Source organism: Lagopus muta, chromosome 1 (assembly GCF_023343835.1).
Source record: "Lagopus muta isolate bLagMut1 chromosome 1, bLagMut1 primary, whole genome shotgun sequence".
NCBI lineage: Eukaryota > Metazoa > Chordata > Aves > Galliformes > Phasianidae > Lagopus > Lagopus muta.
In genome coordinates this window covers 171,509,250-171,534,211 of record NC_064433.1, presented here as the reverse complement: position 1 = coordinate 171,534,211, position 24,962 = coordinate 171,509,250, and the positions used below count along the sequence as shown (strand labels likewise).

The 24,962-nt window shown below is 34.3% G+C and overlaps 1 protein-coding gene across 10 annotated transcripts in view; it reads left to right on the top strand.

Moving 5' to 3' along the window:
- NBEA (neurobeachin) overlaps positions 1 to 24,962 on the top strand; it is a 458,626-nt gene that overhangs the window by 135,808 nt on the left and 297,856 nt on the right. For 5 of the 10 annotated variants that reach the window (XM_048948320.1, XM_048948337.1, XM_048948332.1 and 2 more), the window contains exons 19-30: positions 273 to 354; positions 595 to 718; positions 1,064 to 1,256; positions 1,452 to 2,471; positions 6,298 to 6,515; positions 8,006 to 8,159; positions 13,727 to 13,750; positions 16,117 to 16,297; positions 17,327 to 17,457; positions 18,916 to 19,023; positions 20,561 to 20,729; positions 22,102 to 22,197. In XM_048948320.1, coding sequence (XP_048804277.1) covers positions 273 to 354; positions 595 to 718; positions 1,064 to 1,256; positions 1,452 to 2,471; positions 6,298 to 6,515; positions 8,006 to 8,159; positions 13,727 to 13,750; positions 16,117 to 16,297; positions 17,327 to 17,457; positions 18,916 to 19,023; positions 20,561 to 20,729; positions 22,102 to 22,197 — 2,500 coding nt within the window. The remainder of the gene's footprint in view (positions 1 to 272; positions 355 to 594; positions 719 to 1,063; positions 1,257 to 1,451; positions 2,472 to 6,297; positions 6,516 to 8,005; positions 8,160 to 13,726; positions 13,751 to 16,116; positions 16,298 to 17,326; positions 17,458 to 18,915; positions 19,024 to 20,560; positions 20,730 to 22,101; positions 22,198 to 24,962) is intronic. The other 5 variants (XM_048948371.1, XM_048948342.1, XM_048948328.1 and 2 more) reach the window with 2 other exon arrangements.

Genomic DNA, 24,962 nt, shown 5'->3' with positions numbered 1-24,962 from the left:
GTCTTTCTTTGAGAAATAACATTTCAAGTCAAACATGAAGCACAACACAGAGATTACATTTTTCATAGTGTATCTCTTTAAAACACCTTGGATATTTATTGAGCTATCTAATAAAACATCAGCTTGATTCTGTTCTTGAAGAATAAAAATATTTTCCCAAGATTTTGGATATGAAGTTGGGATGTGGCTATGACAAATGGTGACCTTAAAAAATAATAATAAAAAGATACGCTGTAGCATTTAATTAAAAATGATAAACTTCTGTGTTTTAGATTTTGACGGAACAAGTATGCACTCAAGTTGTTCATAAACCCCATTCAGAACCAGATTCTACAGTGAAAATACAGAATCCAAGTAAGAACTATATATTATTTTTAAATAATAAAGATATTACCTTGATATTTTATTTTCTTTGAAAGGATGTGGCACATGAAGCACAAATAATTAATTAGCATCTATCAAGTGTGCTTGGGTTTCAGTTACTGTTTACATTCGTTGCTGAAATATAATTGCAATTAATTTTATGTTAATTTATTTTGTTTTAAACCAAATGTTTTTAAAATGTGTGATTGTAACTAATTTATTCTTTCAAAGTGATTCTTAAGGTGGTGGCAACACTGTTAAAAAACTCCACACCAAGTGCAGAGCTGATGGAAGTTCGACGTTTATTCTTGTCTGATATGATAAAACTCTTTAGTAATAGCCGTGAAAACAGAAGGTATGTCACTATGGACAGTATTTTCTCTTCCTTCACTCGTGAGTAATAGCAATCTGTTGTACTATACGTGGAGTTGTATACTCTACAGTTTAAATGGAATCTATAAAAATTAATGTAATATGTCTGTGGTAGCTTTTCCTTATCCCACAAATAGTATTTGGTTATTCTTTTATGAACATAATTTAAATTTTTATTGACCCTGATGTATTTTCTAGGTTTTCTCTTACCATTGGAATTACTTTCAGAGTAGATGCACCATGTTACTTTTCTCCTGTTTTAACCATCATAATATTAAAATAAAGAAGCTTTCTTTGGATATATTTTGACCTAATTATTTCACTTTAGATGTTTACTTCAGTGTTCAGTGTGGCAGGACTGGATGTTTTCTCTGGGATACATTAACCCTAAGAATTCTGAAGAGCAGAAGATCACTGAGATGGTTTACAACATATTCCGTATTCTCTTGTATCATGCAATAAAATATGAATGGGGAGGCTGGAGAGTGTGGGTGGATACTCTTTCTATAGCTCATTCCAAGGTAAGAAACGACTGGACGTTTTTATATGCTGGTAACTCCCGCACAGTGACTAGTAATGTATTAAGATTTAAAGTGATTTGGTGCCATCTGGTGGCTATCTCCATACATGTCAAGGTGGCGTTTGTAAGATTCTTGTTAATTTTTGTCCAGTGTGATACAGCATGTATTCATCCACATAATCTCTTCTTTCTTAAGGTCACATATGAGGCTCACAAGGAGTACCTCGCAAAAATGTATGAAGAGTATCAAAGGCAAGAGGAAGAAAACATAAAAAAGGGGAAGAAGGGTAATGTAAGCACTATCTCAGGTCTTTCATCTCAGACAACAGGAGCAAAAGGTGGAATGGAAATCCGAGAGATAGAAGACCTTTCACAAAGCCAAAGTCCAGAAAGTGAAACAGATTACCCTGTCAGTACTGATACGAGGGACTTGCTCATGGCTACAAAGGTGTCTGATGATGTACTTGGAAGTACTGAGAGACCAGGAGGAGGAGTGCATGTAGAAGTTCATGACCTTTTAGTTGATATAAAAGCTGAAAAGGTAGAAGCTACTGAAGTAAAACTTGATGATATGGATTTATCACCAGAGACACTAGTAACTGGAGAAAATGGTGCACTTGTAGAAGTTGAATCACTTCTAGATAATGTATATAGTGCTGCTGTTGAGAAGCTCCAAAACAATGTTCATGGAAGTGTAGGTATTATTAAGAAGAATGAGGAAAAAGATAATGGTCCGTTAATAACTCTGGCTGATGAGAAAGATGAACCTTCTACTAACAGTACCTCGTTTCTCTTTGACAAAATACCTAGTCAGGAGGAGAAACTTCTACCTGAACTTTCAAGTAATCACATTTCCATTCCTAATGTGCAAGACACACAGATGCATCTTGGTGTAAATGATGATTTGGGATTACTTGCACATATGACGGGTAGTGTAGATATAACATGTACTTCAAGTATAATAGAGGACAAGGAGTTCAAGATTCACACAACTTCAGATGGAATGAGTAGTATTTCTGAGAGGGAGTTGGCTTCATCATCTAAAGGATTAGAATATGCTGAAATGACTGCCACAACTCTTGAGACAGAATCTTCTGGTAGCAAAACTGTACCTAATGTTGATGCAGGAAGTATAATATCAGACACAGAAAGATCTGATGATGGTAAAGAAGCAGGAAAGGAGATACGGAAGATCCAGACCACTACCACAACCCAGGTAACTTTCAAGTGCTGTAGCTATATACATCGCTTATAATCACTCTTCTTTACTTCTGAATACATTAGCAGTTTGAGGTCTGAGAGATTTTTGAAGTTTTTTGAAGTATATTTCCTGCGTAATATGACAGGTGTCCATCCTGCAAGCCAATTTGCTTTAAAAATTTCTTATCTTTTGCATCTGTGTAAAAAAAAAAAAAAAACTGTTGTGGTTGTGCATGCTTTAATTTAAAAAAAAAAAAAAAAAAAAAAAAAAAAAAAAAAAAAGCTAAAAGAAACTCATTCACTTCCCTTATTTTATGTAGACAGATTAACTATTGCTTATAGAACTCTGTTTTAGGCCTCTTATTAGCATGTCTTATAAGATTAGAAATATTTCTATTTTGTTAAGGGATACACATAGAAGTGTTTCTTTCCTCTCACTGGACCATTCTGTGTAGTTTGTCTTTTATAGCACTTTAGTACAATTTCTCCTTCCTATACCGGAATGCTGCCATAAATATTATCCACATTAAATCCGAGCAAAGAAAGGAGTTAATTTAGGGAAAGTGGAAGAAAAACTGTGATCTCAGCTCCAGACCAGAGATCATCACTAAAAGAAGAGATATGTACTTTCTTCTTAGGGATTCCTTCTGTTTCTGTAGAACAAAATTAATTTACATATTAGAACTGTTGATAGAGTCTAGGAAGTAATCAAAGATTGCTTTTGAGAATGTTATTGAGTGAAAAACTTGATTATCTTAGCAAATTAACTATCTTACTTATAATGCCCATAATGCACAGCACTATTTTTCTTCTATGATTTGTAACTGTGGAACAGCCATTACTTACAAAAACTGCTTTTCTTGGTGCTGTATAGTATGTACCATAAAATCACAAAGTTTCAGAGTTGCACTGAAACTTATTACTGGTTACTCTGACTAGTGGGTCCTGAAGTCTCTCTCCTATGGAAATAACTTTTCTTCTGAACAGGAGAGCAGATAGAACTCAAAACTTTCCCTAGGTAGCAATTATAAGAAATGCATAGAGTTATTTTGTAAGCATTTTTCAAAATTATGAAATTCCTCATCACATCAGGGACAGAATATCAAGCACTGTGTAAATGTTTCTGTGTTTGGAAGTATTCTGTGTAATAAACAACAAGTCCTGAAAACTCTCGATAGGAAGATTGATAGGAACTTATTTGTGGTCTTAAAATTAAGACTGTTAATAACATTCAAACTGATAAATGAGAGAGAATGGACAAGAACAAGAAAAAGGAGTGGATAGTTGTTTTTTTTTTAAATGATTTTTTTTTTTTATTACAGAGTAAAAAGCAACTGAAAGCATTCATCTGCTATGCAGTGATATATGCAAATAAACACTGAGTTAGTAAGATGTCTTTAATGATTTCATACTGCTGTCAAACATTCTGTTTGTGTATGACTATTATGACTTATGACTATTCTGTCCTTTAGGCTCTTTGATAAATTCTGCCTACAGTACTTGAATTATAAAAACTCCTCAAGCCTTTAACTATATGTTAGGATTAATAATTATATGTAAATCTTAATAAATTTTATAAAAACAATATAGGACATTATAAAAATATTATAGGATAGGAAAATGGAAATATTTTCAAATTGCCTCACCCTTACATTGACAGAAAATTCCTAACAGATCATTTGGATTTGCAAATTGTGTAGAAGCTAAGTAAACGTCCAAAGCACAACTGTTAAACTTATTTACCTCATTTGATTCTCCATGTGTTACTTAAATTGCATTTATTTCCCACTAAAATCCTTGATAAACTACAATGAATTTGTTTAAGCAAATAATACCTCTTTTATAGTTTTCTCAAAAAAAGTGTAATCACCAAAATTGTCATAATCTTTAAATCAGTTCTTTAAACATGTTTTGAAATACCCAATGAACTGTAAGGTGTCCATAGTTAAGTAATTTCTGTTTAAATGAAGTTAAAGGTTTGTGTTTTTTTTTAATACAAACATGTATTAAATATTGAAAATGGATTGGAAGTAGTTGTCTTTAAGGATCTGTTCCAACCTAAAGCATCCTATAATTCTACCCAAGGATTATCATTTTCATAAGTAAAGAACAGTGATAAAATTACAGTTAGATTTGATTGCAGCATATATGAACACTTTAGCTTTGATTTCAACAGCTTTGAGACCTCTGAAAACACCGTTTGGTTTGTTTTTAAGGCTGGCCACCCAAGTAGATAGTTGGTTTTCATGGTCTTTTGAGCACCACACATCAAAGATACTGTTGCAACTAAAGCACTATTGACTTGATAAAAAGCTACTCTGTTCTGGTATGATTATGATTCCATTATTGCAAGTGTCATGGAAAATGCATATAGTTGTATCCAAAAGGGAACAAGTGTTATGAGAATGCTATGCTGACTTAATTTTTTCTAAAAACATACCTACAATCAGTTCCCCGTCTTATCAGAATGTGGTAATCATGTCTTACTCAAATGAAGTGAAGGGAGGCAAAAAAATACCCAACGAACTAAAGATGGGATCTAACGCATGTTTCAAAAAAGATTTAATGCTTCTATCAGTGATAGAATCATAGAATCATAGAACTGCTCAGGTTGGAAAAGACCTTAGAGGTCATCAAGTCCAACCACAACCTAGCCATCCTACCCTACCTCTAACAATCCTCTTCTAAATCGTGTCCCTGAGCACCACATCCAAACGGTTTTTGAACACATCCAGGGATGGTGACTCAACCACCTCCCTGGGCAGCCTATGCCAGTGCTTCACAACCCTTTCTGTAAAGAAGTGTTTCCTGATGTCCAACCTAAACTTACCCTGGTGCAACTTGAGGCCATTTCCCCTCGTCCTGTCACCTGTCACCAGTGAGAAGAGATCAACACCACTCTTGCTGCAATCACCTTCCAGGTATTTGAAGAGAGCAATAAGGTCTCCCCTCAGCCTCCTCTTCCGCACATTAACAGCCCCAGTTCCTTCATTCAAATTGTAGGTCAAGTGTCAAAGAAAATAAAATAAACTTCCTTCCATGATCTAAGTTACGAAACAATAAAAATAGAATTGAAGACATACTATAGAAAAATAATTGAAAGGATTAAATTGTTAGCTAATTCTAAGAAAAAAGAAAAATTATTATTTGAAGATCATTCTAAGGAAAAAGAATAGAACATAAAAGCCACCATGATACAGATCCTAATAAGTCAACCTGAATGCAGGAAACAAAAGTCATAAAATCCACATCTTCTACCTGTTAGGAGAATCTCAAGAATGTCCTGAAGATTGATAAAACTGTTAAACTATTAGCAAAATGTAACAAAATTGTCAAAACTCTGTTTTGGAGAATAGATTTGATTCTCTGACGATTCTGCTAAAAATACCAGATGAATAAACTGGCTTTAGAAAATGATGAACTGTATGCATAAGTACACTGATATCTTGAATCCCAGCACTGTGTAGTTTTTTTCAAATTCTGAGCAAAATATTCAAGAAAAACTGTGCTAGCTGCATAAAAATAACAGTTGTTTCATATGACAGTTTTGTAACTGCTGACCTTGTACAGGCTGTATTTGGTCTTTTCTGTGATATTTCAAGTGAAGAATGTGAATAAAAAACGTCAGTAAATAGCTGAAAGGAAGGCAAGGTACGGCACTGCAGTGCTGATTGATTTGGAGTAGCAGCTTTAGTAAATGATAGTACCTATGTTGAATTGTCAGTATCTGCTGTGGTATGGGCTTGAATTCAGCATTAGCCTATCCTTTCTCACAGTCTGTAATCTATCCAAAAACACATTACAGAAACATAACATGACTTCTGACCTTCTTGTTAATACAGGCGGTACAAGGTCGATCCGTCACCCAGCAAGACCGAGATTTACGTGTTGACTTGGGATTTCGAGGGATGCCAATGACAGAAGAGCAGCGGCGACAGTTTAGTCCAGGTCCACGCACAACTATGTTTCGTATTCCAGAGTTTAAATGGTCTCCCATGCACCAGCGTCTCCTGACAGACTTGCTTTTTGCACTAGAAACAGATGTACATGTTTGGAGAAGGTAAATGATTGATATTTAAATCCTGTTTTGTGTTTCTGTCAACAAGGAAAAATCAGATGTGTTGTAGAATGGATGCTACCACGATAATGGGAAAGGATAGAGTTGGCTTTAGCTGAAGTGCTTTTCTAAATCTTTTATCTACTCTTTTCACTCCTTCCCACCTTATAACATCTCCTTATCCATGGGTTCAGCATCCATTTGCTTCAGAGACTGTGTACCTGACTAAACTGAGCTGCTGTCTCAGCATATGTTTAGCACTAGAGCTTCTCTACCTGCAAATCTTACAAATGAAAACTCTGTCCTATAAGTTTTTCTAAGGGATCACCTTTTGTAGATGATAATTTTATTTTACATGCCAGCTTCTGGTTGTAGTTAGTTTTTCTGATTATGTTACTTCTAATAACAAGTAGGCGATTTTCTAGCTTTTTGCACACTTTATCAGAAACTTGTTGTTACCAGTGCCCTTAAGTTGCCCTTAAGTATGGTAGACATATAATCTCATTTCCAGAACAGAATAATTGATTTACAGAAAAGTTTACTTTATTTGTTGCAAAGCACCTATTTATATTGCATTGACTTTCTAGTTTGATTTACTGTTCTGTGGCAGTCGTTGGAGGATAAGCAATTTAATTTAATTTAAATTTTTTTGTAAAATATTTTTTTAATCCTTTCTGCTTATGTGACACTTGGAGGTGAACATTTTATTTTGCATATTTTCAATTGAAGTTTTTAAGTTTTGTTTTCTGGCTGGCAAAAGGCTGTTTTGGTAAAAAACATACTGTGAATAGATTCAGAATTCTTCAGTATTTTCACACAACTTTTTATATTTTGGGGAGAACTGTTTCATGGGACAGTTTCTCACCAATTTGTTGTTGGCATTACAGGTAATAGCATATCTGTCTTGCAAAGTTTTGTCTAATGCTAAATTTAATATTAGTTAATAAAGTTTATACTAGGTCAAAATATTACCAGATCATTGGTTTTCTGCCTTAAAGCACTGTCAGCAGGTTTCTTCAATCAATGATACTCTAATAAATTAGCCTTTTGAAATTACAGTTTAATAAAGTCATGATGAAAAGCTCCTGCCTAATTTCATTAGGTATTTGGAGGGCTACTTTAAATGGCACTGGTGCAGTATGTTGAACTCTGTTCATGAGCTGAATAATAACTTTCACACTGAAGAAACAGTCATGTTGCTTATAGTAGAACTGCTTCTGAATTAAAGTACTGCATGATGGGAATAAAAGGTTTTGAGCCATTCTTCTCAGCTGTGTATCTGAAACAAATCCTAGTGTGAAATTGGGTACCAGTCAACTTGTCCATTAGCCTACAGCTGTTTATATTTTTGACAATGTGCATGGAAAATCTTGTAGATAAGGATCTCCTTTAATAACAGAGAAACATTTGTGTTCTGATTACAAAGAATAAGTTTGAACTTTCATTTCAATTATTTGGTTTTAATCTATCCTTTTGTGTTTGTGTTCTTGCAGTCACTCCACAAAGTCAGTGATGGACTTTGTCAATAGCAATGAAAATATTATTTTTGTACACAACACAATACACCTCATTTCCCAGATGGTTGACAATATTATTATTGCTTGTGGAGGAATTTTACCATTGCTATCAGCAGCCACTTCCCCAACTGTAAGTACAATATTTCCACCTAGTGGTCATATTAAAAATCATTGTTAGTAATACAAACTACTGTTTGCAGCTGAATTTATTTCTTTAGGGAATCCTCTCCACTATCCACTAATTCCTTTCAAAAAAATTGAAGTTTTTATTTGAAACTTTTAAGCTTCAATACATGGAGTGTTCATAGTTTTTTATCATAATTTTCACGTGAAATATTAATTTTATTAAGGGAGGTAGTACTAAGTAAGAATATTAATATTTCGTATGTATTTAATATTTTATTTGAAAGAGAAGACCATTATTACTATGGTTATGAATCATGGCTACTCTTAAGAAAAGTCACAGTTCCTGATAGCTAGTCATTGATATTCATAAACCTGTTTTGCATGGCCGACATATTTGCATGCCAAATGACACCAGAAGTCACCCCCTCACTACTTGCTCTTTACTTCTACCAGTAGGTACTGACCTTTCTTTTTTTTTTTTAATTTTGTCTTGAAATAGTGATGTTTCTATCCACTGTTATGTTCTTACTAGGCTGTAAGTTCTTAGGTCGGCACAGCTCAGGCAGGTAGAGTTGCCTTATAAAATGCTTCATGAAAGATTAATTTTTTTTTTAATATATATTGTATAATTGTCAGTAGTAATACAGTATTTGAATGTGATGTCATTTTTGTGCATATAATATCAGCTACTATCTCTTTCACACTAAATATGTTATCTGGAACATCCCATATCCATTTGCAGCTAGTACTGATCTTTGAAAGGGAAGAAAATAAACACAGGAGGAACAAAGATGTTTCTATGAAGTGGTTAGTAAGCACTGAGTGTTGCCAATGTAATTTTGCAACACAAGCTTAATTTCTTGTTATAGTGATTCAGCAACAGAGATTACATTAACTCTCATATTTACTTCTTGTTAGGTGGCAAAAAAAAAAAAAAAAGTTTTGCATTATTTTAGTGAAGTATATGAATGTATTTATTAGCAACTGGTTGAACATCAACATGATTTTCATGGCTAAATGCTGTTTCTGTACTATCTTCATTGTTAACTAAAGAAATTACTTGCTATTAGCAAGAACACAAGACTCACAGGAAAAACTTCAGTCTGCTATCTGTTGTCACATCACACTAAGATTGCTGAATAAAAGATTTTGCATGTGTTACCTTTTAAAGAATGTTGGCACACCTTGAGATGAAAATTGTACTTTACATAAAAGGACGTGGGGAGATATTTTTGAAAATAAATTTTTAGACAGCATTTGAAAGTGAAAATGTTTTCTTTGCCATCTTTTATATTAAAAATAGAGATTAGGCAAGCATGGCATGAATTAGGCTGTAATTCCATTGAATGGTCTCAGCGCTTTTAGTTTTTTGTCCTGGTTTATGCAAACTGCTTCTATAGAACAGTAATTTCACAATTTACTATTTAGTTTATTCTGGATAATGTGTCTGTGTATATATGCTGTACAGATTTATATACTACATAGCAATTTGTTAAAATAGTGGATGTTCTTATTGTCTTGCAACAATAACAGCGATTTTTATATATTATTTCTAGAAGAAGATTACATTTAGAAATTATTATTATTATGCATATATTTCTCCACTTCATGAGAATTCCATGTGTTACTTAAATGCTTAATTTAGCTATCTGTTTAGGATAGTAGAAGTAAATTGTGATATAAACTAGTTCACTGAAAGATCACTAGCTGGTTTTAAACTGAATTAATCCTAGTCCGTGAAATAAGAAATAAAATAAATAAAACTACATTTTACCCAGTAATTGATATAATCACAAACTAACCCGAGTCCAGAGAATTGTGGTCAGTGACTCAGTGTCTGGATGGATATCAGTGATGAGGGATGTCCCTCAGGGATCAGTGCTGGGACAAATACTCTTTACTGTCATCATTGGTGATGCTGACAGTGGGATCAAGTGCACCCTCAGCAAGTTTGCTGATGACTCCAAGCTGTGGGGTGTAGTTGACACCCCAGAGGAACCTAGGCAGGCTTGAACAGTGGGCCCAGGTGAACCTCACAAAGTCCATCAAATCCAAATGCAACGTCTTGTGCATGGGTCAAGGCAACTCCCATTACCAGTACAAGCTGGTGGATGGGAAGCTGGATATGAGCCAGAAATGTGCCCTTGCACTCCCAAAAAAACAACTGTATCCTGGGCTGCATCAAAAGAAGCATGGCTAGCAGGTTGATGGGGGTGATCCTTTCCATACTCTTTGCTGCTGAGGACTCACCTGGAGAACGTGGCTAGATGTGGAGTCCTCAGTACACGAGAGCCATGGAAGCGCATCCAGAGGAGGGCCACAGAAATGTTCAGAGAGATGGAACACAACTCCTACGAGGACAGGCTAAGAGCTGGGGCTGTTCAGCCTGAAGAAGAGAAGGCTCTGAGGTGACCTGAGAGCAGCCTTTCAGTATCTAAGGGGGAGCTACAAGAGGAAGGATACAGAATCTTTAGCAGGGTCTGTGGTGATAGAACAAGGGGAAATGTCTTCAAGGCTTAAAGAGGGTAGATATCTTTGAGTATAGGAAAAAGTCTTTTACAGTGAGGGTGTTGAGACACTGGAACAGGCTGCACAGTGATTCTGTGGTTGATGCCCCATTCCTAGTAACTTTCAAGGTGAGGCTGGATCAGGCCATGGACAACCTGATTTAGCTGTGCATGTCCCTGTTCATTGCAGAGGAGTTGGACTAGATGGCCTTCAAAGGTTCCTTCCAACCCTGAGGATTCTATGATTCTATGAACTTAACCTAGAAATAACTTACAGCTTAGATGATGATTTCATAGTCACATCCATCTAGAAGAGAGCTTCTTCCATTTCATCCTACTACATTCCTTTTCCATTACCGCCTATCTATAAATGTTAGTGTGAAAGTGGATTCAATAATAATTGTGAGAGACACAAATAGCGCAGCACATCCTTGCTCTTTCTTTACTATCATGATAGTAACAAAGAGACTTGATGCTATGTTGGGTCTCTCCTGGATATGCATCATATCAATTAAAAGTTTCATACAGGTTCTCAGTCTTCTATTTCTTTTGTATCTTTGAGTTGATGTGGAGAAATTGGCAGATGCAGTGGCAAAGAAAATATTTCTTCTTAATCTTAAAGGGGTACAATAGTTCAGTGCTTGCAGTCAGTTACAAAAGATTATCTCACTGTCCTCCTCCCAAGAGCTGCTAATTGAAAGAGAGAAGTCTGAAACTAGTAGATTTATATAACTCTACATAAAAATAATAACCACGGCTTAACAGTGACATTTTCTGCCTGAGTAATTCTCAAGGGAGGAAAGACCAGAACTCTTTTTCCATCACCTACTGAAAGAATCACTGACTGACTGAGGTGAGAAGGGACCTCTGGAGGTCACCTGGCCCAGCCCCTACAGCAGCAAGGACACCCAGAGCAGGGTGCCCAGGGCCACATCAGTTGGCTCTGGAAGATCTCCAAGAAGGAGATTCCACAGCCTCCTGGCAGCCTGTGCCAGTGGTCCATCATCTGCACAGCACAGAAAGGTAATGCTAAGAGAGGTGCTCCATTGCCTACATCATCTTCATGTCCCTTTGTTGGGTTCTTTCCTGCATGGAGGAGCCAAAAAATGGATACGTGACTCCAGGTTGTGCTATTCAGGCAACAATCTTCCTGCATTTAGTCTCAGTGCTTGGGCCATCTTTAGCTGCTAAAATCATCCAGAATATTTTTGAGTGTATCCTAAGATAGGTCATGCATTTGCATGGAAATTTTTCTGTAATTCATTATAAACTATTCTTACATTTCTGTATCTCCCTCGCTTTCAGTTATGTACCTCCTCTATCTCGGAGTCTATGCAATGACTGGCTTCATCTGCTGTTGGTTTTAAAGGGATGTGAATTATACATGTGAACTGAAATTAAATGAAGGCAAACATTAACAAAAATGTATAGCCAGTTTTGTTGCTTTGCAGTATAAACTAGAGTATGTTCTACTGTAGATTCCACATGTCTTGCCTACTGAATTGGAGCATATTAGAGAGAGATGATAAAATATAAAATGGTGATTAGTTGTTTCTTTGCTTTTGTGAGGGTGTTCTTTGAGGGTTATTTTTAATTACAGCTGTAAGGGAGACATTCTTAAGATGGCGTGCAAGTGTTAAGTAGGCATATTTGAGATCTTTAATGAAGAAGGTTTGCAGAAGATGGTTTCTGTTAATAGCAGCTTACTGCAGGAAGATAAATTTTGTGTACAAATTAGAAATTTGAAGCAATCATTGCTTACAACAAGAATAACAGTTCTGACAAGGATTCAAGGAGTACGGCAGAAGAAATATAACTGTGGAGCTGAAGTAACTATGACAACTGAGAGTAAATTTCCAGACCACTTGAAATTATTTTTTTTCCAATTTATTCCAGAAAGTCGAGAATTTTAATTCACTCTTACAGCATCTCAAACTGTAGCTCTTAATTGTGAACTGAGGAATGTCATATGAGCAGCTCAAACATTTGAAGACATTATTAGATATGTGGAGTAAAAGACAATTTACGTATTTTTGTGTGTGTTTTGTGTGTAGTGTTGGCTAACAATTATAAGCTAGAAGTCTTGAGAAAATAGCAACAAGTTGGCTGTCAATCCAGCTACAGAAGAGGAAGCTGTGTTTAAAAGATATCTGAGTGTGATATCTTCTGTTTCAAGAGTAAAAAAATCAATTTGTTTCCATTTGTTCTTTCTGCCAGTTGAGTGTTTTGCACTATTTAAATGACAAAAACATTGACTTAAAATAAGTTTGTTTCTTTTTTCAAACACAATCAGAAAAAGCTTAAGGATGACTTCCTAGCAAAAATAAAGTGCTTGAACGCAAAACTGAAGCATAAAAAAGTTAACGTATTAGCTCAGTTCTAAAGATTGGAATTTGAAGACTAACTCAGTCTTGAGGCTTGTTAAATTTTTAATGTTTTGTAGTTCAAAAGCATTCACTTATCCACTGTTGTGTTGGTTTAAATTGAAGAAATTAGACCCAAGCATTATATATATATATATATCTATGTATGTATGTATATATATTAATTGAACTGTCTTGCATTGCTTCAAAGGAAGGAGCTTTATGCATGAACCAGTTTGCTTTTTGTGATTTATGATTATTTTGTCAGAGCGTTTTATACTTGCCTCCTTATACAAAGATTAACTACTTTATTACATTTCAGTTGAATGGGTTGTTGTAAAATGCTCATTTTATTTCTATATAATCAGTGAAAACATTATTTTGATTCACATTGCTTCTTAAAATTGCTCTGTATATATAATATATAAAATACATTGGTTTAGAAGAACCAGTGTTTACATGAAATCTGTAATAATGCAAGATTTACAGTTTTTCTTTTCTTGTACACAGCTATCTATAGTATTTATTTTCAAATGCAGAACTGAAATTTTATGCTGTTTTAATTATAAATCAAACAAATGTATAATTCCAAGATACTAATTTGTTTCAATTTTGCATTGTATTTTTTTAGTTAACTTAAATAATTTTCTTTTTCTTTTATTGTTGTGATCTGTTGTCTGTTTTGTCTGTTGCATGTCCAGGGTTCTAAGGTTAGTATTGCCACTGTAAGTTTCAGTTTTTGCACTTTTAAAACTAGCTTGGTTTTAATCATTTAGCATTTTGGCTTCTTTTATTGTTATTTTCCTATGTCATGTAGTAGGATGTAAGTAAGAATATATTGGCTGTATTTATTAATTTCTCCTAACACGTCTCCATTCAGTAGCTTAACGCATTGTCATGTATGGCAATTAGGTTAGCTAGAGCACCAAACAAAGGAAGATCTCTGAGCTAATGTAAGTTATAAACATGATTCTCAGTAGAAAAAAAATCTTTAGGCCCTGAACGTGTGATTGTGCGGGAAACTTGTCATTGCTCTTTAACTATCCTGTGTAGACATGAGGTGGTGATAAGTTCCCTTTCTTTAGTCTTCCTAAGCTACTCCAATCTAAAATATTGCTAGTACCTGAAGGCAGCTTGATAACAGTTGAACTTATTTTAAATGTTATTAGAATATCAGTGTACTGTTTTAATAAGTAGAACTAATAGTACGTTTTTCTGCAAAAAGACTGTTAGTATTTTAATTTTCTTCTCTATGTATATATCCAACAAAATTTTGGAGAAATTTTAAAAAAGATTTTTCTTCAGTTAAATGTTCTCAAAAATCTTGTTAAAACACACCTATATATATATATATATATGAATGTTTTTAAAATGAATTCATTTCATAACTTGCAAGCGATATACTGAGAAGGTTTTAAGATCACAATTGATAAAATACAGTTAAAATGAGAAAAATCAACAACAGGCACTCAGCTGGTTCCTAGCAAACCTGATGTTATTTGAAGCATGAGTTTAAAGTTCGAGTTTCTGTAACCACCCATGATTCTTTTTCTAGCAGACTGTTATAGCTATAGGGTTTTTTCAGATCTATCTATTTTCTGTGAATGAGTGCTTTCAAAAACAACGTTCCAGTCTCTTACAAAAAACAGTAACTTATTTTTCCATAATGTCAGAATACAGTGCACACCAAGGAGGGAGACCTGGATAAAGGAGAGTGACTGGAAATAGTTCTGGGAGCTGTCACTTTACCATTTGTCTGATTTCATTGGGCAGATCAGACAGATGACAGCATTTCCCAAATCACTCCTGTAACAGACATGTTACATCCTTAGGAGAAATTAAATGAAGTGTTATCTATCATTGTGATGACACATGCCATGTAATATCCAACATGTTTAAAAACATTTTTTCCTTAATACTGTTTGGCACAGTTTGCCGTCTTCATGTTATACTCTAAGCTGTTCTAAAAAGTAGCTCATATATAAGTATAGCAATTTTTTAGAAATACTTCTTTTCCTTCTGAAATGGCCCTAATGGCATAAAATGTGTGTTGTATTTCTCTCATATGTGCTTCTAAGCAAGTGCAGCAAAAGTGGCAAACACAACAGAAGTGATGCCTTTCCAAGTGACCAAACTGTATCTAAAAAAGCCATGCAATCTGAAATCTTCATGGCAATCAAGAAGAATATGCCATCTGCAGACAATTTTTAAGATACTGTTTAGACGTATCAATGTGGACAATGTTGATCACTAAATCCGGTTTTCAATTCTTTTGTTAATTAAACTTAGTGTTTGCTCACTCATCTGCACTGTTAGACATCTGAATGCTTTTGAAAACATGGCTCTAGATATCAAAATATCTTCTTGGAGAAAAACATGACCCCTTTTTAGATTTCAGAAATAAAGAGCTCATTCAGCATTATTCTGTGGGTTTCCATTAAGGAGAATATACCACTACGTTAGAAAAAAAAAAGGTCTTTTTCTGGGAAATGTGAGCTGCATGCCATGTACCTGGTCACATTTTCACTCCCTCCCCATTGCTGTAGTGAGGGAGCAAACCATCCCTTTTCAATTCCAGGAGTATTGATATGGTTCTGATAATACAATAGTAAGTGTTTCCTGGAAAGAATCAGTTCATGGAAGCAGAGCAAAACTGCACACTATTTTCCAGCTCTCCAGTCCTCACATTTACTTGTGTGTCTAAAGGACTATAGAAGCTATGCGGACTTCATTTAATGTGTTACCTGCCAGGTTGGTTAGCTACAGAAGAATGGAAGTGTATCTTGCACCTCTGCCTAGTTTTAGTATCTGGCCACATTTTGTCTTTATGTAATTGCTAATAGCTTTCCCATTTATCTTAGACTAAGTATTACTTGTTAGAATATGTTAATCTAAATAATTTTCTCATTCTTCATTTTATCTCACTTTGAATTTCACTCACAATTTACATTAATGGTAATAATGGGAGATTTTTAAAATAACTTTCAATGCATTTATCATTAAGTGTAACAATTTAGATTTGTACACGTATACACCGTCGTCATATTTCAGTTGTGTTCAATCTGTTTAATTCAATTATCTCCTTTTAAAGACTGAACTGGAAAATATTGAAGTGACACAAGGAATGTCAGCAGAGACAGCAGTAACGTTTCTCAGCCGTCTGATGGCAATGGTTGACGTTCTAGTATTTGCCAGTTCTCTAAATTTTAGTGAGATTGAAGCTGAAAAAAACATGTCTTCTGGAGGTCTAATGCGACAGTGCCTGAGGCTGGGTAAGTCTGCAGACAGTGCGTATTAAATAATTACTTACAGATCAGTGAGCTCAAGCTAGATCAAATGGTGACACACGTCACTATTGTACTGACTGTGATGTGATGAAACAAAAATACCTGTTCTTGCTGATTTGTTACTGTTTCAAGATTGGTTCATATCAGGCACAAAAGTGTATTGAAATGGCACATCTGAAATTGTTCATTCCTTTATACAGGCTGTGTACATTTTTAAGGAGTAAAAATATAAAATAAAGTGCATTGTGAAAAAATGTTTCTGCTAACTGTTTTGCTGCGTACCTACTGAGACCTTATCCAAGTCCCTGTAAGTTTGGAAGACTGCTTCAAGGCTACGTAAAATTAAAAGCTTGGGATGCATATACAGGCTGCAGATCTTAATATGTATTGCAACAGCCTAGCATCTGTCTTCACTATTTACCATTTGCTATATGCTGTTACAGTTAATCTGGGAAATTTAAAATTTTCTGAATAATTCCATTTATTATTATTATGTCAGTTTGTCCTGGTGAACATTAAATTTTGACTATCATCTGACACTGTTTCTTTAATATTGTGCCCCTACGTACTTTTTCATCTGTCAAATGCTGAATAATCTTTAGACTTGGATTTTGTCCTTTTATTAATCATATAACTTACTAAGTCTTGATAATTACCTTGTTACTGATAAAAAACCTTGTGGTTTATTCTCAGTGATTCCAGCTGCCCACAAACTCATTCAGATTTTAAGTATTGATAATTGATCAATAACATATGACAGCTCCAATTTAGAGACTATTCATTTTCAAATTTTAATATAGTGATAGGGCAGTTAAATAAAGCATTAAGATTTTCAACTAAAAGGACGAAATGAGTGAGTCACTGTTAATGTTTTCTTAGTATCAATACCGTCAAATGTGAGAACTGCTGCAGTTACTATTTGGAGGTGTTTATTGGCATATACTGACTACTAATTAATATTAGGAAAATAATTGAGAAATATTCTAACTCGTATCATTTTCATAACTTTTTTAGTTTGTTGTGTGGCTGTGAGAAACTGTTTAGAATGTCGGCAGAGACAGAGAGAGAGAGTGAACAAGACTTCACTAATCAGCAGTAAAGCTCAGGATGCTCTTCAGAGTGTAACTGCTTCAGCAGCAACCAAGGTAATCCACTCTTCTTACCAGCAGCATTGACAAGACTGTACCACTTCTTTTTATGATCATAAAATAATTATAACTGCCTTCTTAAGTATTTGGCAAAAGCTTTGGCAAAATAGCTTTTTGCTCTTAACTGACTTTAAGTGAAGGTATGTTTTGGTATTCCTTGAAACAAGTGAATGTTAATGCAGTGGTATACTGGAACATTTTTAATGAGCTTTACCACTCCCACTTTTTTTGTCTTCAAAAATCAAGTTCCCTTCCTCACATCTCTCCTATGTATCTGCTCAGCCATTTCTTAATCTCTCAAAGCATTTGCAGTTATGATAAGTTTTGCAGTCACATCTGTCACTGGAACGTCTTGGTCCCAGTAAAATCCACAGACCTATGCACGTACAATAGAGATCAGTGTTTTCTTTTTGACTGAATGAAACTTAATAACTAATTACAGATTCATTGATTATTTTTTTTTAAACTTGTTAACAACTTTGAGAGTTTGTGAATCTTTTTTGTGAGACTAAAATCGTAAGCAATTTAATATAGCCCATGACTAACATATGACATTTTAGCTGACAAAACAGATTCTTGTTTTGGGTATTATAATTTCATTGAATTGTAGAATCATTTGAATTGGAAGGGACCTTTAAAGGTCATCTAGTCCAACTCCCCGCAATGAGCAGGGACACCTCCAGCTCCATCAGGTGCTCAGAGCCCCATCCAGCCTGACCTGGGGTGTCTCCAGGGATGGGGCATCCACCATCTCTCAGGATAGTGTGTGCCAGAGTCTCACCACTCTTACTGTAAACAACATTTCCCATATAATCTATCTATTTCTCCCTTCTTTGAGCTTGAAATCATTTCCCCTGTCCTTTCGCAACAGGATTTTCATTAGTAACTAGTGGTTTTTCTTCTCTACTTCCAAATAGCATTTACAAACTCAGCTATGTTCACAATGTTATTTCATTAAATCTCACAAAAAATGATATTTTTCACTTTTTCATATTTCATTGCCTTTGCAATAATTGGAATTATTCTGTGAACAGCTATAATAATTATCAGTAAAACTAAGAGAAAATCTTGTTTGAGAATACTTCTGCTCATGGTTTTTAAATTTAAGACATGCAAAAAATGATTTGCTGTTATGAAGCAACTATAATCTGAAATCACCTTATGTGTGCACATTATTATCTTAATTTTGCAAAGCATACCGTTCTGACGTACTGAGATAATTTAACAGGTTTTACCTAAATAATTAGGAATATGATGGTAATTCAAAGCATTGCTTTATTTGTGGAAGCCTTGTCCAATAGTGAGAACACACTGCTATTGAGAGCAAACGAGCATCTAAGATGAGCAGTGGTATCTGCAAATGTCGTCAAATTAAGGTTCTAACAGAAATGCTTTGAATTAAGTCATTTGGGAAAGAAAGAAAAATTAAAAATCTCATGACATTTCTATTTGTAGACTCCCCTTGAAAACGTCCCTGGCAATCTTTCTCCCATAAAAGACCCTGATCGGCTTCTTCAGGATGTTGATATCAATCGTCTACGAGCAGTTGTTTTTCGTGATGTGGTGAGTAATAAATAGGCTCTGCACTTCTTTCTTCTTCAAAATTGTCACTTATATTTTCAAAGAGATTTTCACTGTTCCAAAATTAAAAATATTCTTTATTTGTTACACTTTATGTATTATCAGCAAACCATTTGCTCACGTCTTTGTTACCGCCAGCCTCTTTCTGCACTTTAAAATAATATTGATAAGCCGTTTGAGATTAGTACAAAATTTCATTTTGGAGTTAGACTTGATCTTACATTAGTCAAATAACCACAACTAAAACAAAACATGTCTCCCCTAAATTAAAACTGTATTACTAAAAAATGTCAGCTATTTTTCAGTAGGAGGAAGAATTATTATATGCATTGCAGAACTGCAACAAATTCATTTTTAAAGCCAATTTTTACATTTGCTGAATCTGAATATATGTATTATATACAGATGTATAAAAAAGTCAGATAACAGCAGCTTTTTTACCATGAAACTTTGCCACAACTTTGTTTTTGAAGGCTGTGCAACTGGACTTATTATGTATATACAAATAAATTAAAAAACAAACAAACAAACTTCTCCAGCCTGAAATTGAGCAGATTGAGAATGGAATCTAGGAATAGTTTTCAGCAGAAGAAAGCTGAACTTGAAACAAAAGCATTTATCTGTCAAGATGATCTCACCATCTTGAAAGAATGAGGTTGAATTTGTGTGATGTTCATCTGACATCTTTTCTTACCTAGAGAAGAGAGCAGAGGAAACTTTTTTCTGACAGATCTGTGAGAGAATTTACAGCTATTTTAAGGGTTGCAGTGACGTGTGACCAAATTAAACACCCATGATAAAAGACTTCTCAGATGATGCAAAGTGGTTTGGGATCAAGTAAGGTCATACCCTAGCAATAGGTAGTGGCCATAGAACAGCAGACTGCATTGGGGTAGGTGGAAAAGAAAAGCAGCAAAGGAGTTCTGGTCCTGGTATTTATATTTACATAGAACCCTGGAAATCTGGGTTTGCTGCTGATAACAGTCCTGTTGAAGAATTCAGAAAATATGAGCTGAAGTTTATATTTATTGCTGGAAAGAAGACCATGGTCATAGTCTTCATGTTTTTACCAGATATGTTATGCCCTCATATGTACCCACTGTTAGTTGGTAAAGCATCGACAAGCTTAATTTTCCCCTTCAGCAGTGCCCCTTAACTTTTTGCAGCAGGACCAAGAGTCCAAAAGATTTACCCCAGCGTTCTTGGGGTATCAGAAGTCAATTGCCGTTACTCTTGAGAAGAATTAAGAGCATCCTCAAAGAAGAATAAATCCTTTAGTATGAAAACCCCACTGACTTCACTGTTTTGGAGATTTGAGTAGGTTTCAAATTACCTGTAAGATTAAATACTTAATACATGTTGTGTGCATATTACTTCACTGGAAGTTCATTAAATCTATTATGTTAACAGATGTAACATTTCGGAAGGGTATTTTTTTATAAAGCTTTTAGATGATCTTCAGTGAAAATTCAGTGGAAATGTACAGTATTATAGAACTCCTCCTTTTTCTCTAACACAGGACGACAGCAAACAGGCTCAGTTCTTAGCTTTGGCAGTAGTCTACTTTATTTCAGTTCTGATGGTCTCCAAATACCGTGATATACTAGAACCACAACGAGAAACAGCAAGATCTGGGAGCCAGGCAGGTAGAAATATCAGACAAGAAATAAATTCACCAACAAGTACAGGTACATTTGTTTTCTTTTAATGTTCTTTCTCATTTTCCTGTTTAGATACTTTAGAACTGTAGTTATCTTACTGCAAACAATTTTCAAACACTTTAAAATTACAATAGAGAATTACATGCTACTTTGTTTCTCTAAAATGATTTGGTTCTTTAACATATATTGGCTGATTTCACTTATTCTATGTATTTTCTTATAGAGTATAACTAGTTTTCATTTGCATATTGCTTTTTTATGCTTTCATTTCTTTAATTTGTATGTTAAAAAAAAAGTGTCTGATGGGGCTAAATCTGTAATAGTTGGTAGTTGATAGTTGATGACAAATTCTTTGTCATTTGTTAGTAAGAGCACATATCTTTAACTGTCTACAATGAAATGTGTAAAGTCCAAACAGGTTTTTGCAAATATAAATGTGAACTCTATTAGTTTGAATGAGTGTGCTTCTGAAGGGTAAAGGGTGGTGATGATGGGCTCCTTGCAGTCCACTGTGTTGATGCCTGTATTTAGAAGGCTACTGAAAGAGTATCAGAAAAAAGGAATCATTTCTATTGCCTTCCTTGATCTGTTTGTGATTTTTCATTAGTAGTGTTATTTTCACTGGCCTTCTTCAGCCTGAGTGGAAGGGAGCCTGGCAGCTGTCAGAGCCCATCAGAAATAAGAGATCCAAACTTTCAAATACTTTACACTATCAGTTCAGTAGGTTTTTCAGAACCCATGGGATTGTTTATAACTGTGCCTTCTGTGCTAAAAATGCTGAAAACAATAATTGAACTTGTCTTTGAAGCTCTTCACGTATGTTTTTCTTCGTGTATTAAATTTTAATTACTTTCATCATTTATGGAGTTTCTAATGTTCATTCTTCTTAGAATGTATGTTCCAGTTTATGTTACATTTATGTTTATTCATTGTTTTCTGATTAATCATTATGTTTTAATTTACCACTTACACATTGTTTTTAAGTTCACGTGCTTAAGGGCTTTCCATTTTGAATATAATACATGAACATATAATACATAGACAATTGTGAGAAATCATCATTTTTGTGCTTTTCTGTTTATGTTATGGTTCTGCAATAAAAAGCTGCTAGCTTTTGTGAACTTTTTTACTCATAACTGTCTTCTCTGTATGTGCTGTGCATATATGTCTGTTTTTTTCTCCCATGTAATGTTGCTTTTTGAAGTGCCCTAATAATAGGTACGCTGTTTCCTATCTCTTGACACAGAACTTGTTTTCTTCCTTTAGAAATGCATTTTCTGTTGATAATACCAGATTTGCATGTTTCAATGAGATAGGATTTCTGTCATGGATCCACAGTGGACCAGGCCACACATGAATACTAGCTGGCTCACATTTGATTCCATGATTTTCTCCACAGTTGTGGTCATACCATCTATCCCTCACCCAAGTTTGAACCATGGATTCCTTGCCAAGTTAATTCCTGAGCAGAGCTTTGCCCACTCATTTTACAAAGGTAATATTAACATCATCTCCTAACCTGTTTGGGTGTTCTTATTTAATGTAATGTAATTCAAGAAATAACTGTGATGTAATTGTTGATAAATAAGTATACGCCTCAGGTTACATGGAGATCAGACCTGATGACACCTTCAAAACTTTAACTACATTTCTCTAGGAAACCTTTTTCCCATTTTTGCTGCAATTTATTAACTTTACATCCTATGAACTAAATTTTTTAAAAAGAGCAGTGAGGAGGAGAAAGTGGATTTTGAAAATTCGACATACCTTTTGTTTCTGCTTATACTGCTACAATATTATTAAGTCCTTAAAAAAAGACCAAGTCAGGCCTATTCTAAAACTACTGCATACCACATAAAGTATGTAGAGCTTTTGCAGTAGCATCTTTCCCCATATGTTTTCCTGTTCTTTTTCTGCCTTTCTTGCCTTTTTTTTTTCTTGCCTTCTTGATGGTATGTAAAGCTTTGATATTGTATGTACTGTGAATTATTTTATGCTTGTAAGTTAATGTGCTGTGCTGTGCTTTTCTTGAAAGAGACTGCTTCTGTACCAGAACAGCTATTATATGTTTTGGGCTTGTTTTTGTTTGTTTGTTTGTTTCAAATGGTACAATACAATGCAGGGAACATGTTTTTCAAATGTCATTATTTGAAACAATATGATATCTGACTGTAACTTTAGCAAAGTTTGCATGTTTATTTTCCCATTTATTTGCTCGTACTGTGAGTAAATAAATGTGATATAGGTTAAAAATCTGAGGAAAATGTTCATGGTGTAATTTTGCTAAATCTCAATGGGTAAAAATATTGACTTATAAAAAGCTGAGGAGATTTAAAATTGCATCCTGTCTATCAACAGAAATTGTTAACTTCTCACTTTACTAATAATGTAATTTATATTATGTATATCATATACTGTTCTGGAAACTTTATGTCAAAATTTTCATTAGAGCAAATTAAACAATAACTGTGTTAATCTAGCATTTCTTAAATTTCCACAGATACATGTACGTATATTATACACTGCTTTAAATTCTAAATTCTAGTAAGTAAGAGTTTGTGATTTTGATTTAAAAATCTACTGTCCACTACATAAAGGAAAAAAATATCTATTTTTTCCATTTCAGTTTGCTTATGTCATATTCTTTGTTGTGTCATAGTTATATGGGTATGATTCAATACATCACTGATGATATTGCAGAATAATACCCCGTAACAGCTAAATCCTGCTGTCTCATCTCCTTTTGCCTTTAGAACATGTTCCTGAGCAGCAGTCATAGGATATTTTATTTTGGTTACCTTTTGTTTGAAAATTGAAATTATTTAGAATGCCTCAAAGCCTACAGTTATTAAAAAGAATTAAAGTTCAATTTAATACAATTTTAAAAACATCTGCAAAATAGGTATTATATTGCTATTTGTACAAAGCTTGACATTTGAAATAATGAGTGGCAAAAGGAGGATAAACAGTTTTTCTTCTCATCTATATGACATAAATTAGATGAACAAAATCAGAAAAAAATGTCTAAAAATAGTCTTTCAGAATGGAGGAGGCATACAAAGTTACCAAAATATTTCAGACAAAGCTTTTTTATTTAGGGATGTATCCTCCATACTATTGCTCATAGCACTTACTTTACCTCAAATTCAAGTGAAATGGTTTTATTTTGGGTTAGTTCTTTTAAAGGTTCAGTAGAGCTACAGAAAAAGCGTAAGTGAGATAAAGAAGAAACTGTACTGAAGAATTTGGCTTTAAGATCAAATTATTTGGTAAAGGAAATGTTACCTGTAGCTAGTTATTTTACCTGTTGATGTCACTGTATCCTTCAAGATCTCAATCTACAGGGTCTCAACCTCTTATACCCAACTGCTTATTAATCTCTAAACTGCACATGCCATTAGAGAAGAAAAGTTTCTGCCTTTTAAATTCTGGACACAGTCCCTCAGTCCTGAAGAACATTAGCAGGAACTGAAAAGAAAAAAAAAATAAATGCCAACACTGTCAGAAGAGGCTTAAAGTCAAAACCTATTTTGTCATTTCAAGAATTTTTCGTTCCAGTGGCTTAGCCAATCAGTTTATTTTTATTGATGTGACATACTTCCAGACTTCAGCAGCAAACATGTAAGACATGAAAATTACCACATAAAGTGCAGTTACATTTTAAGATAACTCAACATGTTATAAAGCAATTATTTTTATTATTTAAAAGTCCATATATGTTTTTAAAGCCAAATCTTTCTTATTAAAATGTGAATAAAAATTCAGTTGTTATGTGGAAATAAAGCGTCTATATTTTGTTCATTCTGATTGACACCAATTGGATATAAAGTTCTTTGTCAGTTCAATATAGCAAATTGTATTATTATTGTTAGAACTGTACAAGAGTTTTTTGTGATAGATCTTTATGAACTTGGGAAGACTGATCAGCTGCTTAAAGGAAAATGATTTTTGGTAGATGGAATCTATTTATAAGACCAGAAAACTTGAGAGGTGAGTAGAACAGGAATATCAGTGGCATTTGAATAAGAGAATGAAGTTCTTTTTAGTGATGTTTTTTTTCTTTTTAATGTACAGTTGGCATTATCTTTTATTGAAACATATCTGAGGCTATGTGAGACCATACTTATCTCAAAGACATTACAGTGTGTGATTGCTATATGCTTCTTACTTGTAACTGCAGTTGGCATCAAGCAAAGGTACTAGGAATTCTAAATAACATTGCACTTGATGCTGAACGTTTCATTTCTCATCATTTATAGA